At 45.5% G+C, this 17311-nt stretch overlaps 1 protein-coding gene across 4 annotated transcripts in view; it reads left to right on the forward strand.

The window, feature by feature from the left end:
- Positions 1-17311, forward strand: part of RUSC2 (RUN and SH3 domain containing 2) — a 66238-nt gene that overhangs the window by 45776 nt on the left and 3151 nt on the right. For 3 of the 4 annotated variants that reach the window (XM_045470023.1, XM_045470024.1, XM_045470025.1), the window contains exons 2-7: positions 6899-8995; positions 14328-14957; positions 15208-15393; positions 15541-15681; positions 16773-16849; positions 17059-17233. In XM_045470023.1, coding sequence (XP_045325979.1) covers positions 6967-8995; positions 14328-14957; positions 15208-15393; positions 15541-15681; positions 16773-16849; positions 17059-17233 — 3238 coding nt within the window. In that variant the 5' untranslated portion in view covers positions 6899-6966. The remainder of the gene's footprint in view (positions 1-6898; positions 8996-14327; positions 14958-15207; positions 15394-15540; positions 15682-16772; positions 16850-17058; positions 17234-17311) is intronic. The other variant, XM_045470026.1, reaches the window with a different exon arrangement.

Genomic DNA, 17311 nt, shown 5'->3' on the forward strand with positions numbered 1-17311 from the left:
AGGCTCTAACCATAAAAGATAAATGGGATTTTATAAAATTAAAAACTTCCATTAATTAAAAAGCACCATGAAGGTGCACCTGGGTAGCTCAGTCAGTCAAGCATCCAACTGTAGATTTCAGCTCAGGTCATGATCTTATGGTTGTGAGTTTGAGCCCCAAGTCCGGCTCTGTGCTAACAGTGTGGAGCCTGCTTGGGATTCTCTCTCTATCTATCTCTCCCTCTCTCTCTCTCTCTCTGCCCCTCCCCTGCACATGCACTCTAAGTAAATAAATAAACTTAAAAAAAAAACAAAAAAAACGCTATTTAGAAAACAAATGGGCAGGGGCTCCTGGCTGGCTCAGTCGGTGAAGCATCTCACAGTTCGTGAGTTCAAGCCCCGCATTGGACTCTATGCTGACAGCACAGAGCCTGGAGCCCACTTAGAGTTCTGTCTCCATCTCTCTCTCTACCCCCTTCCCCACTCACACACACTCTCTCTCTCTCTCTCTCTCTCTCTCTCTCTCTCAAAAATAAATAAACATTTTAAAAAATGTTTTTAAAGAAAACAAATGGGCAAGCCACAGGCTGAGAGAAAATATTCTCAAGACATGTGTCTGATAAAGGAAATTTAAAAGCCCCTACAACTCAATAATAAAAAGACAAGTCAGTTTTTTAAATGGGTAAAATAGGGGCACTTGAGTGGCTCAACCCATTAAGTGGCAGACTTCAGCTCAGGTCATGATCTCATGGTTTGTCGGTTCAAGCCCCATGTCCAGCTCTGTGCTGACAGCTTGGAGCCTGGAGCCTGCTTCAGATTCTGTCTCCCTCTGTTTGCACTCTCTCTCTCTCAAAAATAAATAAACATTAGGAAAAAAATTTTTTTTAATTAAAAAAAAATAAATGGGTAAAATAGAAGTCCACAAATAACCGAGCACCTACCATGTTCCAAGCGCTGTGTATAAGTTCCAGGGACACAGAGTTGACTGTATCACAGGTTTTGACCTCAAGAAGCTACACTCTAGCCTGGGGGACAGATATGTAAACATAACGGTATAATATAACTCTCTGCACCCTCCAGGTACAGATTCTTCATCATCTTCCATTATCCATTTATTCTTTATCTCTGGTTTAGAGGGTCAGCCTTCTAGACTCTGTGTATCACTATGTTTTTCCATTTCAAAGCATGTATGACTCAATAATAGTTTTGTGGATCAGAATCACAAGTTTCTATGTTTGTATATTTGTGAATACCGCTTGAAAATGGTGGTTTGAAAGGGGGGTGGGGTTGGCTCGGGGCGCTTGGGTGGCTAAGTTGGTTAGGCGTCCAGTTCTTGATTTCAGCTCAGGTCATGATCTCACAGTTCCTGAGGTCAGCCTCTATGCTGGGCATGGAGCCTGCTTATGATTCTCTCTCTCCCTCTCCTGCCGCTCCCCTGCTCTCACACACGCGCATGTGCATTCTCTTTCTCTCTCTCTCTCTCTCAAAAAAAATTAAATTAAAAAAATATAGGGGGGCTGGATATTCATTGAAGATCAAGTGATGGCTGTAACCCATAGGTACTCCTAAAATTACTGCTATATGTACAAGATAGCTCCTTTAGTCCAGACCTCAGATGGTAGCCTGGACTTTGGGGAAACCTAGTACTATTTATAAGGGGAAGACCCCCTCTCCAAGCCCTGAACCTGTGGTATCTACGTTGTTTAAAGGAAATAAAACCATTTAAATTACATACATAATAGATATATATTACATACAAATTAGGAAATACAGTTAATACCAAAAGGGTAAAATTATAATCTAAAATCACTCAACATAGATAAGAACTATTAACATCTTGTTGTATATGGTTTCAGATTTTCTTTCATGCATATTGCTATGGTCTGAATGTCTGTGTCCCCCCAAATTCATATATTGAACCCTAACCCACAAAGGTAATGATACTAAGAGGTAGGCCTTGGGGTGATTACCTCATGAGGGCAAAGCCCTCATGAATGATATTACTGCTTTTACAAAACAGGCTCCAGAGACATCTCTTGTCCCTTACACCATGTGAGGACACAGCTAGAAGTGCCAGCTATGAACCAGGAAGAGGGCAGAACACAGCCATTTTGACACCTTGTTCTTAGACTTCCCAGCCCCCAGAACTATGAGAAATAAATTTCTGCTGTTTATAAGCCACATAGTCTCAGATATTTTGTCATAGCAGCTTCAACAGACTAAGACACATATAGACATATATTTATTTTTAAAAATGGTGTCATGCCGTACTTACTGTTTGTAGTTTGCAGTTTTCACCTAATATTTTGTGAATGTTTTCCCAAGTCAGTGGTCACATTGACATATTTTAATGTTACTCTGCTCTTACTTTTTTATTAAAAAAAATTTTTTTTCCAGGGGTGCCTGGGTCACTCAGTCGGTTAAGCATTCGACTCTTGATCTCAACTCAGGTCATGATCTCATGGTTGGTGAGTTTGAGCCCTGTGTTGGGCTCTGTGCTAACAGCGTGGAGCCTGCTTAGGATTCTCTCTCTTCTTCTCTCTGTGCATCTCCCTGTCTCTCAAAAAAATAAAATAAATAAAATCATTTTTAAAATTCTTTAAAAACAAACAAACAAACAAATTAAATAAATAAATAAATAAATAAATAAATAAATAAATAAATTTTTAAGTTTATCTTTGAGAGAGAGAGAGTGCAAGCATATGAACAGGGAAGGGGCAGAGAGAGAGGAGAGAGAAAATCCCAAGCAGACTGCACACTGTCAGTGCAGAGCCCAACACAGGGCTTGATCTTACCAACTGAGAGAAACCTGAGCCAAAATCAAGCGACACTTGGGGTGCCTGAGTGGCTTAGTCAATTGGGTGTCCGACTTTGGTTTAGGCCATGATCTCTGGGCCTGTGAGTTAAAGCCCTGCATCTGGCTCCGTGCTGACAGCTCAGAGCCTGGAGCCTGCTTCCGATTCTGTGTCTCCCTCTATATATGCACCACCCCCCTCAAAAATAAATAAACATTAAAAATTTAAGAAAAAAAAATGTTGGACACTTAACTGACTGAGCAACCCAGGTACCCCTGCTCTTTTCTTTTTTGTTGATTGATTATTATTGGAATTTTAGGTTGTTTCCAACTTTCTGTTATCCTTGTGGCATATATATTTGAACCCAAGTTTTCTTGGTGAAGGAAGAGATATGAAGGAGCAAAGAGAAAATTATCTCATGTACCTCATAGCTAAACTTCCTAAAAATCCTCTTTATTTCTCTCTATAAAATCCCATACTTTAAGGCAGCTCTCTTTCTCTTTTCTTGTTCTCAACTTGTTTCTGCAAATGCCCCATCCCCTCCACTGCTCAACACTGGTTCCCTTCCTCACCCCTACTGACCTCATAACTCCTAACCTTTTGTGTGTGTGTATTTTTAAAAAAGGTTTTAAATAACAGCTTTGTTAAGGTATAATTCACATACCATAAAATTCTGTAGTTTTGATTTTACTCGCAGACTTTCATAATTATCACCACTGTCTGATCTCAGAACATTTCATTACCCCAGAAAGAACCTCCATACCTGTTAGCAGTCACTCCCCATTCCCCAGTCCCCCAGTCCCTGGAAACCACTAATCTATTTTCTGCTTCTGTGGGTTTGTCTGTTCTGGAAATTTCATGTAAATGGAATCCTACATCATACAAAAAAGCTTTTTATGACTGGCTTCTTTTACTTTTTGAAGTTCATTCATGTTGTAGCACGGATCACCACTTCATTCCTTTTATTGCTAAATAGTATTCCATTGTATGTATATATCACATTATTTTTTTAACATCGTTTTTTTGGTGCAGCTTTATCTATATATTTATTTATTCATTTTAATGTTTATTTACTTATTTTGGAGAGAGAGTAAGAGACTGAGCAGGGGAGGGGCAGAGAGAGAGAGAGGGAGAGAGAGAATCCCAAACAGGCTCTGCACTGTCAGCGCAAAGCCTGATGCAAGGCTCAGTCTCATTAACCATGAGATCATGACTTGAGCCAAAATCAAGAGTTGAATGCTTAACCCACTAAGCCACCTAGGTGCCCCTATTTATTTTTAAAGTAAGCACTACACTGGGGTGCCTGGCTGGCTCAGTCAGTGGAGCATGCAACACTTGATCTCAGAGTTATAGGTTCAAGCCCCACACTGGGTGAAGAGATTACTTAAAAATAGAATCTTAGAAGAAAAGTAAAAAGAAAACCAAATTAAAAAAATAAATAAATAGGGATGCCTGGGTGGCTCAGAGGGTTGAGCATCTGACTTTGGCTCAGGTCATGATCTCACAGTTCATGAGTTTGAGCCCTGCATTGGGGCTCACTGCTGCCAGTGCAGAGCCCACTTTGGATCCTCAGTCTCCCTCTCTCTGTGCCCCTCCCCTGCTTATGCTCTCTCTCTCCAAAATAAATAAACATTAAAAAATAAAATATAAATGAATAGATAGATAGATAGATAGATAGATAGAGTAAGCTCTATACCCAATTGGGGCTTGAACTCACAACCCTGAGATCAGGACTCACATGCTTTACCGAGTCAGCCAGGTGCCCCTCATATACACGCTTTTGTGTGAACACGTGTTTTCATTTCTCTTGAGTATATACCTAGGAGTAGAATTTCTGGGTCATATGGTAACTCTATGTTTAACATTTTAAGGCACTGTCAGACTATTTTTCCAAAGTAGCACCATTTTACAATGCCTCCAGCAAAGTTTGAGAGTTCCAATTTCTCCACATTTTCACACATTTATTATTGTCTGTCTTTTATCTTCGGAATCATGCTGGGGATGAAGTGGTATCTCAATGTGGTTTTCATTTATCTAATGACTAATGATGTTGAGCATCTTTTCGTGTGTTTATTGACCATTTGTGTGTTTACTTTGGAGAAATGTCTAGGCAAGTCTTTGCCCAGTTTTTAATTGGGTTATATGTCTTTTTAATGTGGGGTTGTAAGAGTTCTTCATATATTTTGATCAGAAGTCTCTTTGTAAATATTTTCTCGCATTTTGTGGGTTGTCTTTTCTTGATGGTATCCTTTGACGCGTGAAGGTTTTTAATTTTTATGACGTCCATCCACCTTATCTATTTTCTCACTTTCCACTTGTGCTTTTGGTGTCATAGCGAAGAAACCATCACCTAATCCAAGGTAAAAAATATTTATTCCCCTGTTTTCTATAACTCAAACCTTGTAGCTCAGTTTAGTCTGTCTAGTTTCCACCTTTCTCCGTATCTACTACCCCCGTATCTATTACCCCCAGTCAACTCACAAAGGATTGGAAGTCCAACAAAGTCTTCCTCTCTGAAAGGAAAGGGGGAAAAAGAGGGTAAATACTTTTTAATTTTGATGTAATTTAATTTGTAAATAATGATATTTTAAAACTGTATCCCTCACAAATGTATTTATCAGCCACTTGAATTTTTTCATTTATTATTGCCTTTTCATGTCCTTGAGTATATGTGACTTGCCTAGATCTTTTCTGTACTCCACATGAAGGGCTGTGATCCTATAATCTAAATGAGTTAAAATTTTCAAAATTGATGGTATAAAGCATTCAACTAAATGATGGAGAACTTAGGTTGTAGGGGATTTATACTCATAGTGGGTGGAAGGAAAATGACAAGAATAAAAAGGGAAGGAAGAGAAATGAATGAAATTAGATATGAGGCATCTGAGCAACTGAGGACTGTTAGGGTTGAACTTGATAGCACAGGAGACTAGAATTTGAGGAAGCCATTCTGCCACAGTCCAGCCAACAGATCAGAGAAGCTCAGAGTGGGCTCTGTGTCCTTGGGGCCAGGAGACCTTGAACAAGAGAGAACTTTACCTTAGCCTATCAGAGGAAAAACTGGGAAGAGAAGACTTTCTAGGAGACCCCCACAGTGAAAGTTCTGAGCTGAAACTGGATAGAATTTGGGCACTTCAGAAGATCTGTACCCTGAACTGGACAAGAATGTATTATGGCTGTCATGTTTGCTAGGTCTTATGTGATGTTGTGCCTGAGTGATACAAAAGAGATAGAAATAGACACCCGCCCTGCATTGAGAAGGAAGAGATTAGCATACTTTCAGTCACTTTGATGCCCAATTTGGTCTCTGTATTCAAGAAGCTGCAGGACAGGGGCACCTAGCTGGCTCAGTTTGTGGAGCATGTGGCTCTTGATCTTGGGGGTGTGAGTTCAGGCCCCACGTTGGGTATAGAGATTACTTAAAAACAAAATCTTTAAAAAGAAGAAGAAGCTCCAGAACAGTAGTAAGGAGAGCAAGGATCCTTAGCCCACAGCCATGAGAGAGGGATAAGCATTCTGGGGCTCAGAGGAAGAGAAAATGAGATGACATAGGGGGGCAAATGATAGAGAATATTTAAAAATAGTTTTCTTGCAAAATTATAGCTTACTGCTGTGAGTACATAATATAGTATTCATGATTTTCCCCTTATCTGAAAGCTTGCAAGCTGTAACTGTGACTAAGTCATCTCTGTATCCCCCTTAGTGCTGAGCACCCTTTCAGTCATCCTAGATGATTTTTCTTATTTATGTCACTACTCATACTTTTCTGTACTCAGGACTAGTCATCATTTACTGCTAAGAACACATCCTTGAAAGAAAACGAGAAAGTGTTGCCCTTGAGAACCCCGAGATTTTCGTATGTGGCATTAAAAGGGGCTCTGCCTTTGGTCACAAGTGGATGCATGGCCAACTTAAAATGAAGGGGGTGCTCAAGAGCTGGGCCTGTGCAGTCCAGAGTATGGTGGGGTACCCCTGCCCTGTTGGGCTGTGTTATCAAGCTCCATCTTGACTCTGAATCTTTTCTCCTCTTGGGCTCTTCTCCACCTGAAAATGCTATGGGAAGGGCATGTCCCTGACTTCCAGGGAGGTGACATTAGGTTCCCTTTCTTTCCCTCTCTCTCCAGGTGCCAAGCTCTCCTGATGAAATGTGTTCTGCCCCACTGGGCTCCGGGGGCAGTGTCTGGTGCTGTTGATGCCCTTGTTCGAAATTTCCAGAATGGATAGTCCCCCAAAGCTGACTGGAGAGACCCTCATCGTCCACCACATCCCCCTGGTGCACTGTCAAGTCCCAGACAGACAGTGCTGTGGAGGGGCAGGTGGGGGTAGTGGGAGCACAAGATCCAATCCCTTCTGCCCACCTGAGCTGGGCATCACCCAGCCTGATCAAGACCTAGGACAAGCTGACTCGCTGCTATACAACAGTCTGCACTCTGCTCCGGGGGGATCTGCGCGGTCTGCAGACAGCACGAAGAGTAGGGTGCGGGATGGAAGAGGCCCCGGGGCCCCTAAACGACACAATCCCTTCCTGCTACAGGAAGGTGTGGCTGAGCCAGGACTTGGTGACCTATATGATGACAGCACTGGTGATAGTGCCACTCAGCAGTCCTTCCACCTGCATGGGGCTGGTCAGCCCACCTTACATCTGTCCCCTTTCCAGCTGCCACCACCTGGCCCTAGAGTGAGCAGGCCATGGGGGGCAACACGTAGTCGGGCTGGAGTAGTGGAAGGGCAGGAGCAGGAGCCAGTGGCCACCTTGGATACCCAGCAGTGCAGCACCAGCCACTGCTGCCGGCCAGAACTGGAAGCGGAGACCATGGAACTGGATGAGTGTGGGGGACCTGGTGGGAGTGGCAGTGGGGGTGGAGCCAGTGATACCTCTGGCTTTTCCTTTGATCATGAATGGAAACTCAGTTCAGATGAATCCCCAAGGAACCCAAGATGCTCAGGCTCAGGACCTCAGCACTGCCGCTGCAGTAGCACATCCAGTCAGTCTGAGGCGGCTGACCAGTCCATGGGCTATGTGAGTGACTCCTCCTGCAACAGCTCAGACGGTGTGCTGGTCACCTTCAGCACCCTCTACAACAAGATGCATGGCAACTCCCGTGCCAATCTCAACTCCGCCCCACAGTCTTGCAGCAACTCTTCCTTCTGCAGCCACTCAGACCCTGGCGCCTTCTACCTGGACCTGCAGCCCTCCCCAGCTGAGTCTAAGATGTCTTGTGAGTCCCACCACCCCGACAGTGGGGGAAGGGAGGGGAGCTATGGCTGTCCTCATGCCTCGTCTCCTGAGCTCGATGCCAACTGCAACTCCTACCGCCCACACTGTGAGCCCTGCCCAGCTGTGGCTGACCTCACAGCCTGCTTCCAGAGCCAGGCCCGTCTTGTTGTGGCCACACAGAATTACTATAAACTTGTCACCTGTGACCTGTCCTCCCAATCATCCCCAAGCCCAGCTGGCTCTTCCATCACCAGCTGCTCTGAGGAACACACCAAGATAAGCCCGGCACCAGGCCCTGGTCCAGACCCTGGCCCCAGCCAGCCCTCTGAGTATTACCTATTCCAGAGGCCAGAAGTCCAGCCAGAGGAGCAAGAAGCAGTAGGTTCCTCAGTGGAAGCAGCAGCTCCTGTGGGCCCCGCTGTGATCGAGGGGCAAGTGTACACTAACACTTCACCCCCCAACCTTAGCACTGGACGCCAGCGCTCTCGAAGCTGTGATCGCACCCTGGCGCGCAGCCCTCCTGTCCGCCTGGGCTCACTGGAACGCATGTTGAGTTGCCCAGTGCGCCTGAGTGAGGGTCCTACAGCCCTCGCTGGGCCTGGCTCCCCACCTAGGCGGGTCACCTCCTTCGCCGAGCTCGCCAAAGGCCGGAAGAAAGCTGCAGGCTCTGGCTCTCCGCCACTTCGACTGAGCATCGGAGACTCCTCCCAGGAGTTCTCACCCATCCAAGAAGCCCAACAAGATAGGGTGGGCCCACTGGATGAGGGCGTTCGCTGTAGCCATAGCCTACCACCCATGCCTTCGGGGCCAGGCATGGACCTAGTTGGCCCAGAGCCCTGGTCCACCCAGGTCTGTCAGGGCCCCCAGTCCAATGAGATGCCACCTACTGGCCTCAGAGCTGCTGGGCAAGGCCCCCTGGCCCAGCTGATGGATCCAGGGCCTGCTCTCCCAGGGAGCCCAGCCAACAGCCATACACAGAAGGATGCAAGAGCTAGAGCTGACGGTAAGGAACCTAGCTGGAGAATATGAGGATATATGCATGGCTTCCTCAGTGATAGGGCCCTGGCAACCACCCCATCCATAACCACTAAAGGTTCCTCAGCCTAGATTAATCTTTCCAGTCCAGGTCATGTCCTACAGTTGTCACCGGGGGAAGGAGGGATAGAGGATAAACAAATACACTGAGGAGATAAAGTCAGGATTTAGAAATTGATATATTGGGAAAGGAAGTAACACAGAAGATTGTGATTGTAAGCCTGGATGACTGGAAAGATGAGGGTACGTGGATAGAGACCTCAAACACTAAAGTAGATTTATAGGAAAAGGGATAAGGCACGAGTTTAGTTTTGGACATTTAGGAATTTACAGTGCTTAAGGGATATGTCCAATAGGCAGACCATACTGGGTGTCAGTGAAGTCCATTCTTTGATCAGTGATTGTTGCCACTCATCAAAGAGTCTGAAACCAGTCGCTAGACCTTTAAAGCCTCCTGGGTCCTCTCTTTTCCTATTTATTACATTTAAATATTTTATAAAGGCTCTGTGTTAAATGCTGGTGATAGATATGAGGGACAGTCTCTGCCCTCAAAGAATACGGACTAAGGATGAAAACAGAAAAGGAAACATAATTAAAACACAGAGATGACAGTATATGGTAGTGGTCTATGAGAGGGATATCCAGACTAACATGTCAGAAAAGGACTGCTAACATAATTTATATTTAAAACCAGTCTAGAAGGACGATTAGGAATAGGCTTTGTGGAGACTTGAAAGAACATTCTAGATTCATATAGTAGTCTGTATAAAACTACAAAGGTGCAAAATAACTTGATGCTTTCCAGAAACTGCAAATAATTTGGTATAGCCATGGTGGGGTGTGGATGGAACTTTTGAAGGATTTAATCAGGGAAGTGGCATTTTGTTTGTTTTTAACAGCTTAGTAGCATGTTTTCATTTGCGTTTTAGAAAGATCACTGGTTGTTTGGGTGGAAGGTAGATTGGAAAGGATATCCTGGGAGTCAGGGGATGGCTATGATCAGAGTCGTCAGAATAAAAGAGGTAGTTGCATATGTGGAATTTAAGAAACAAAACAGATGAACAAAGGGGAAGAAAGGAAAATTAAGATAAAAACAGAGAGAAGGCAAACCATAAGAGACTCTTAAATACAGAAAACAAACTGAGGGTTGCTGGAGGGGAGGTGGGTAGGGGAATGAGTTAAATGTGTGTCGGGCATTAAGAGGGCACTTGTTGGGATGAGCACTGGGTGTCATATGGAAGTGATGAATCACTAAAATATGTTCCTGAAACCATTATTACACTATATGTTAACTAACTTGGATTTAAAGAAAAAAATTAAAAATATATAAAATTAAATTAAATTTTAAAAATAACTTTTAAAAAAAGAGGTAGTTGAAGCTTTGAGTGGATGAGAGCATCCAGGGAGAATGTGTGGAGTTATAAAAGGAACAAGGACAGAGAGCCCTGAGGATACAATGATTTAAGGGTGAGCAGAGCAACATCCCAAGGAGACTGAGAAGAATTAGGATATTAGAGGAAAACCAGGGGAGAGTGAAGGTACATGCACTAAATGAGGAGAAAATTTCAAAAAGAGTTCAACAAAATTTGAAGTGAAATCGCTAACATTAAGGCTGAAGAATCCAGAAAGCAACATTTGGGAGCAGTGAGGTGGAAGCCAGATCTCAGAGGGTTTGGAAAGAAAGAGGAGATAAAGCAGGGGAAAGGGAGATAAAGGGGAATGTGCTGTGCTGTGGCCTCAGGTTGGGGTCCCTTGGCTTCTCAAAGGAAATGGGTTAAAAAAAACATAAATGGTTTTATCTCTGCTGTTAGGGAGATCACAGCCCATCAGAAGACTTCACATTCCTAAACATACACAGAGGAGCTGTTCTTGGGGTGGGGATGGAAAGGGAGGTCTCTAGGGAAGAGGGGGGTCAGAAACAGCAGAGATTGGCCAGAGTCCCTTGGAACCTACTCCCTTCTTAGACTGTACTGTCTGGCAGGTGTCTCTAGGCACAGGGGATGTTGTGGCTGGCATTCTTAGGGCAAGACCAATCCTGGTCAGAGATGCATTAAAAGTGTTGTTTGTTTTGTTATCAGGTAAGACTTTTCATATAGAGATGCTGTTCTGTTCCATAAGTCTCCAGTGACTTACCACAGGTCTCTTCTCTCGATTCTTTGCTCTGAGTGACTATTCAAAAGAATTCATGAATGACAAAAGAAGCAGAGATCTCTTTGAGATCCTGAGCAGCAGAGTCAGGATTCAAAAAGATCTTACCAAGTCTGGAAAGAACAAAATTAAAAAAGCAGGGAACAATGTGAAGTTTGACAGGTGAGCTGTATGTACTTCCGTTGATTTGGGATATTTGATAGCAAACTCAGAATGAGTCAGCAGTTTGGAAGGGCTTCCTTCCAAAAGTTAAAATGACTGGATTCATTGATAGACTCCAGAAGGGAGAAGCTGATAGTCCTCTACTCCCTGCACCAGTTAGTGCTCACCTGGAAGTTCTAGGTGCTTCATTTTAAGAAGGAACTGAGGGACTGAGACTATGTCACCTATAGAACAGCAGACTTGGATGAACGTGGTCTCTGACTCCAGTTTTCTTAAGAGCTGTCACGTAGAAAAATGTGAAGCCTTAGTCTGTTTTCCCTGGGGACATAACTGAGACCCACTCCCCAGGTTAGGCTCCTCCTTCTTCTCTGAGCTTACTTCCCTGCCTCAAACCCTATCCTGGGGACTTAGGGAGGATTATTAAAGAGTAGAAATAAACAGTCTAATACAAACATACTTCATATAGGGGGTATAATAAAGCTGGGGTTGGGAATACCTAATCTGATAGCCAGGGTCCATTCAGCCTTGAAATTTGATATTTAAATAAATGGAAAGGAGGGAGGCATTCCCAGGAGGGAAAGCTGTGTGCTTAAAGTTGGGGACAGAGTGGGGAGAGTGGTGTCAATGAGAATGGCAGGTGTGGAAGTTTGAGGGGAGAGCAGCCTAATTGGTGGCAGGTATGGACACCTGTTTGAGAAGATTAGACTTTATTCTGTGGGCAGTAGGGCCATGGGATAAAATTGGTATTTTAGGAAGCAGTCTGATTTATGTAAGAAGATCTGGATGCAGTGAGACTAGACTGAACCAAGGGAGACAGTGGGGATTCATTCATTTAACAAATATTCATTCAGTACCTACTACATACCTGGCTCTATTCTAGGCACTGGGGATACATCAATGAACAATTCAGAAACCCTGCTTTTTTGGAGCCCTCATGAGGAGTAATAGACAATAAACAAATGAGATTACTTTCTGATAGTGATTAAATGTTAAAAAGAAAATAAAACAGGATAATGAGATAGAGTGTGACTTGTGACTGGGGTGGTCGCCACTGAGAAAGTGATGTTTGAGCTGATGCCTGAATGATGAGAAGATTTGGGGCAGAACAGCAAGTGCAAAAGACCCTGAGATGTTAATGAACTAGGCATGTTTAAGGACAGCAGGAAGTGTGGCTGGAGCACAGTAAGCAAAGGGAGAATGACAAAGGTTGCTCTTAGCACAGATTGGGGATGACTACTAGAGGGTACATTTTGAACACGTCCCTTAGGAATGATTCTAAACCCCCCCCCCCCCACCATGGGGTTGTGATCACTGTCCCCTTAAGACTCACTGAAGTAGGGGCGCCTGGGTGGCGCAGTCGGTTAAGCGTCCGACTTCAGCCAGGTCACGATCTCACGGTCCGTGAGTTCGAGCCCCGCATCAGGCTCTGGGCTGATGGCTCAGAGCCTGGAGCCTGTTTCCGATTCTGTGTCTCCCTCTCTCTCTGCCCCTCCCCCGTTCATGCTCTGTCTCTCTCTGTCCCAAAAATAAATAAACGAAAAAAAAAATTTAAAAAAAAAAAAAAAGACTCACTGAAGTAATAAATAAATGGGAAAAGATGAGGGCTACCATTTCATGTGTAGTGCAATGTGATAAAGAGAACGTTAGCCCCTAAATCAGATTCTGGCTTAGGCAGAGTTCTACCTCTGCCACTTCCTAGTTGTATGACCTTGGGCAAATGACTTAATCTCTAAATTTCCAATACCCTGATCTGTCAGGTAAGGATATTAATTCCTATCTCACAGACTTGTGCGGCCAGAGTTGTGCTAGCGAGCCACACCCAGGGGTTTAGGCTTTGTAGGTGCTTGTAGCGCCACCTTGTGTTCATCCAGATGTTTACAGTATACGCAGTGTTTTATTAGAAGCGTAGCTCACACACACACAAAGACCATCAGGCTATACAGTATCCTGGAGTTCTGTATTTAGTTCGGAGCCCTATGTTTTGAGAGACGCTGACGTGAAGATTGGCTGAAAGAACAGGAGAGGATCAGTCTTGGAGACCACCGTTCTGTGTAGAGGGAGCAAATAAAGACCGTGAGGCTCCAATGCCAGGATTATGAAAAAGTGGGAATGGGGTGGATAGGGGTGACAGGAGTCTGATCCCAGCTGCAAATAAGGAAATATTATGGTTAGATTTGCTTAAGAATGAAATGAGTCAGCTTTAGCGGAGAAAGGTGATGATGAGCAAAAGCTTGAAGTAAATAATATCTTACCCTGAAGATCATGTGACTCTGACTCCAACTCTTTAGGCTTCCGAAACAAAGGAAATGGTGTTTCTGCCATTGACTGAAATGAAAGTCATCAGGAGAAAGGTGATAGATGAACTGTTTTAAAATAGCAATTATTAAGTGAAAGCAGAATCTTTGGGGCACCTAGGTGGCTCAGTTGGTTGAGCATCCAACTCTTGATTTCAGCTTAGTGCTAAGAGTGGAGCCTGCTTAAGATTCTGTCTCTCCCTCTGCTTCTCTCTCTCTCTCTCTCTCTCTCTCTCAAATAAAATAAAATAAAAAATACGTGAAAGCAGAATCCTAAAGCAGAATGATCCAGAGATCAAGGGGAAGTTTGGGGCTAAAGCTGAAGGTTCAGGAGTCATGTGTATGAATGTCTGAACTTGAACAATGCAGGGGAGAATGTGTAAAGGGAGATCAAAGAATGGAGACTTAAGATATATCCACTCTTGAAGTTAAGAAAATGAAGAAGGGGTGAATAGCCAAGAGTACAAGAGAGTTCAGTTATCATAAAGACAATAGGGAAAGTTTTACAAAAGATGGGAGGGGCATTGTCACATTCCCAAACTTGGATTACCCCTACCCCATTCAATTCCTACAATTCAGGTCCTGCCTGTCTCTTCCCCTCTCCCCAGTGAGCATCATCTGTCTGCTTCTTTGCTTCCTCTCATGGGGGTCTCAGGGCATATCTGTCTGATTCCTCCTCCATCACTGTTGCCACAGGAGGTGGTGCTGAGAGCCGACCAGTCCTTCGCTACAGCAAGGAGCAGAGGCCTACCACGCTGCCCATCCAGCCCTTCGTGTTCCAGCACCACTTCCCCAAGCAGTTGGCCAAGGCCCGAGCCCTCCACAGCCTTTCCCAGCTCTACAGCCTCTCTGGTTGTGGCCGTGCACAGCAGCCTGCCCCACTGGCTGCCCCCACTGCTCAAGTGCCAGCCTTAGCTCCCTCAGGGGAGTCGCAGGCACCCACCAACAGAGGTGCCAGGAAAGCTGGTCCTGAGCTAGAAACCTCACGGCCATCACCCCTGGGTAGCTACTCCCCCATCCGCAGTGCTGGCCCCTTTGGGCCCAGCACCGATTCTTCTGCTTCCACCTCGTGCTCCCCTCCTCCAGAGCAGGCCACAGCCACAGAAAGCCCACCCCCATGGAGCCACTCCTGTCCTCCTGTTGCCCGGCCTGCCACCTCGCAGCAGCCACAGAAGGAGGATCAGAAGATACTGACCTTGGCTGAGTACCGTCTCCATGGAACAGGAAGTTTGCCTCCTCTGGGCTCCTGGAGATCTAGCCTCAGTCGAGCAGAAAGTCTAGCCCGGGGAGGTGGTGAGGGCAGCATGGCCTCCAGGCCCAATAATGGTATGAGCTTTACCCCCCACCCCAAGCATCTTTACCTCCCCTTTGAATGGTTTCTTATACTCCAGACTGGGGTCAGAGGTTAAATAATGGGGGGGGGGGGTTAATATGGGGTCCTTCCCCATATTATCTATGGATAATATCCACACACACACCCAGCCCTCATATTTTATATGGGCCCACTGGGTGGATATGAAGTGCTATCTCCTGCTAACTCTTGTCTGTCTCTTCTGCTAATCTGTTCTGCTTTCAGCCAACCACCTGTCCCCTCAAGCACTCAAGTGGCGGGAATACAGGAGGAAGAACCCACTAGGGCCACCTGGATTGTCAGGGAGCCTAGACCGAAGGCCACAGGAAGCTCGACTGGCCCGAAGGAACCCCATCTTTGAATTCCCTGGCTCCTTCAGTGCTGCTGGCCATCTGAACTGCCGGATGAATGGTGTGTGGCCCAGGTCCCCAGTATACCCAGAGCAGGCTCTACCACAGCTTGGCAGGGCTGGAGAAGGGGTCAGTCCCCAAAGGAACACAGAACCCAGATGCAACTCTTAGGAGAGTTGCTTGAGACTGATTTTTCTCTTCTTTGCAGGTCAAGTAGTAAAGCCATTACCACTGACCTGCCCTGACTTCCAAGACCCCTTTTCCTTGACTGAGAAGCCTCCAGCTGAGTTTTGTCTGTCCCCAGATGGCAACTCAGAGGCCATTTCCATTGACCTACTTCAGAAAAAAGGTGAATATTACCCCCAGCTCAGGCCAGGAATTCTGTTGTCAGTGCCTATTTGTGCCCATTGCCCTACTGTCTAGTCTTCCAGATTATTTCCCTATTTTAGAACTCCACATGCTAGGAAAGAATTAGCACAGGAATTGGGGCAAGAGGTAGAAGTCTGTGTATTGTGTATGGTGTGTGTGCATGAGCACGCAAGGGTCATTTATCAGATGCTTAAGAATCGGGCTTCAGTCTCTTGCCTTGGAGAGCTACGTATAGTGAGGGAGACTTTGCCATAAATAAATGGCCATGTGCTCTTGGGGACAGTTCAAGTACTACAGGGACTAACAGCTTCGGTAAGCATAATGGTGACATCTACTAAGCTATTTAGCAAATAAGGGACCACTGGACTAAGAGAGCTGCTTCAGTGAGATGATGCGAAAAGAACTGAACATCATTGTGGGCTGAAGGGAAGGAGCCTGTGAGAAGGAATAAAGATGAAGCTAAGGTCCCTTGCAGAGGAAGAGTGGGAGATTCAAACCTAGGAAGAGGGAAGAACCTTGAACAAGATGGAGAGTGAGTGGGCCCTGGGGGAGATTAGGTAGAATGTAGTTAGGTCTTTTGGATGGACAGGGATGTGGAATTCATGACCAGTCGCCTCTGTTCTCTAGGTGAAGTAGAATCAAGGGCTTGAGAAGAGGGGTAAAGATTTGGCAGTGTGAAAGGATAGCAGAGCGTACCACGAGACGCACATCCAAGAAGTGCCCTTGTCGATCACTGTTATGAGTGGCCCCGGACTTTCTCCAGCAGCCACTAGCCTGGTTTCTCATAGCAGAGAAGATGAATAGTTAGATTGATCTAGGATATGGAGTAAGAAGGTCTTGAAGATGCAGTTGGTGAGATGGATCCACTGGTGGTGAAAGCAGTGCAGGGCTTGAGAACTGGGCAAAAACAAGAAGGGGCCAGGGACTGGTCCTCGGTGAGACTGAGATCCGTGTGCAGAGACAGAGAGAAAGAGTGGAAGCCCCTCCCTCTCTCCACAGAGGGCTCCGTTTCAGCCACGTTGCCCAGGGACTTGCTTAGGAACCTGTCACACATCAAATTCTTACTTGCAGGGCTGGTGAAAGCAGTTAACACTGCTGTGGACCTCATTGTGGCCCATTTTGGCACAAGCCGGGATCCTGGGGTGAAGGTAGGCAAGAAACTGAAGAGCTGAGCTCTACCCGGCTGACCCTCACCCATTCTGTGCAACCACTTCCTCCTGCTCTCTTGCACCAAGAACCCAGAGTTGGGAGCTTCGGGATGGGGATCTCAAGAGAAGCATGCTCAGGCCTAAGAGAGTCAGAAAGGACCAAGGTCAGGCCTCAAATGATTCTCTGTACTTGTCTACTGCATCCACAGGCAAAGCTGGGGAATAGTTCTGTGAGCCCCAATGTGGGCCACCTGGTTCTGAAGTACTTGTGCCCTGCGGTCCAGGCTGTGCTGGAGGATGGGCTCAAGGCCTTTGTGCTAGATGTCATCATTGGGCAACGTAAGAACATGCCGTGGAGTGTGGTTGAGGCTTCCACACAGCTGGGTAAGTGCTGGGTGGCAAGATGGGGACTCCAGGCTGAGATTAGGGTTCCAGAGACTGGACGTGTGACTGCTAACTCTG

The sequence above is a fragment of the Leopardus geoffroyi genome, chromosome D4 (assembly GCF_018350155.1).
Source record: "Leopardus geoffroyi isolate Oge1 chromosome D4, O.geoffroyi_Oge1_pat1.0, whole genome shotgun sequence".
Classification (NCBI taxonomy): Eukaryota; Metazoa; Chordata; class Mammalia; order Carnivora; family Felidae; genus Leopardus; species Leopardus geoffroyi.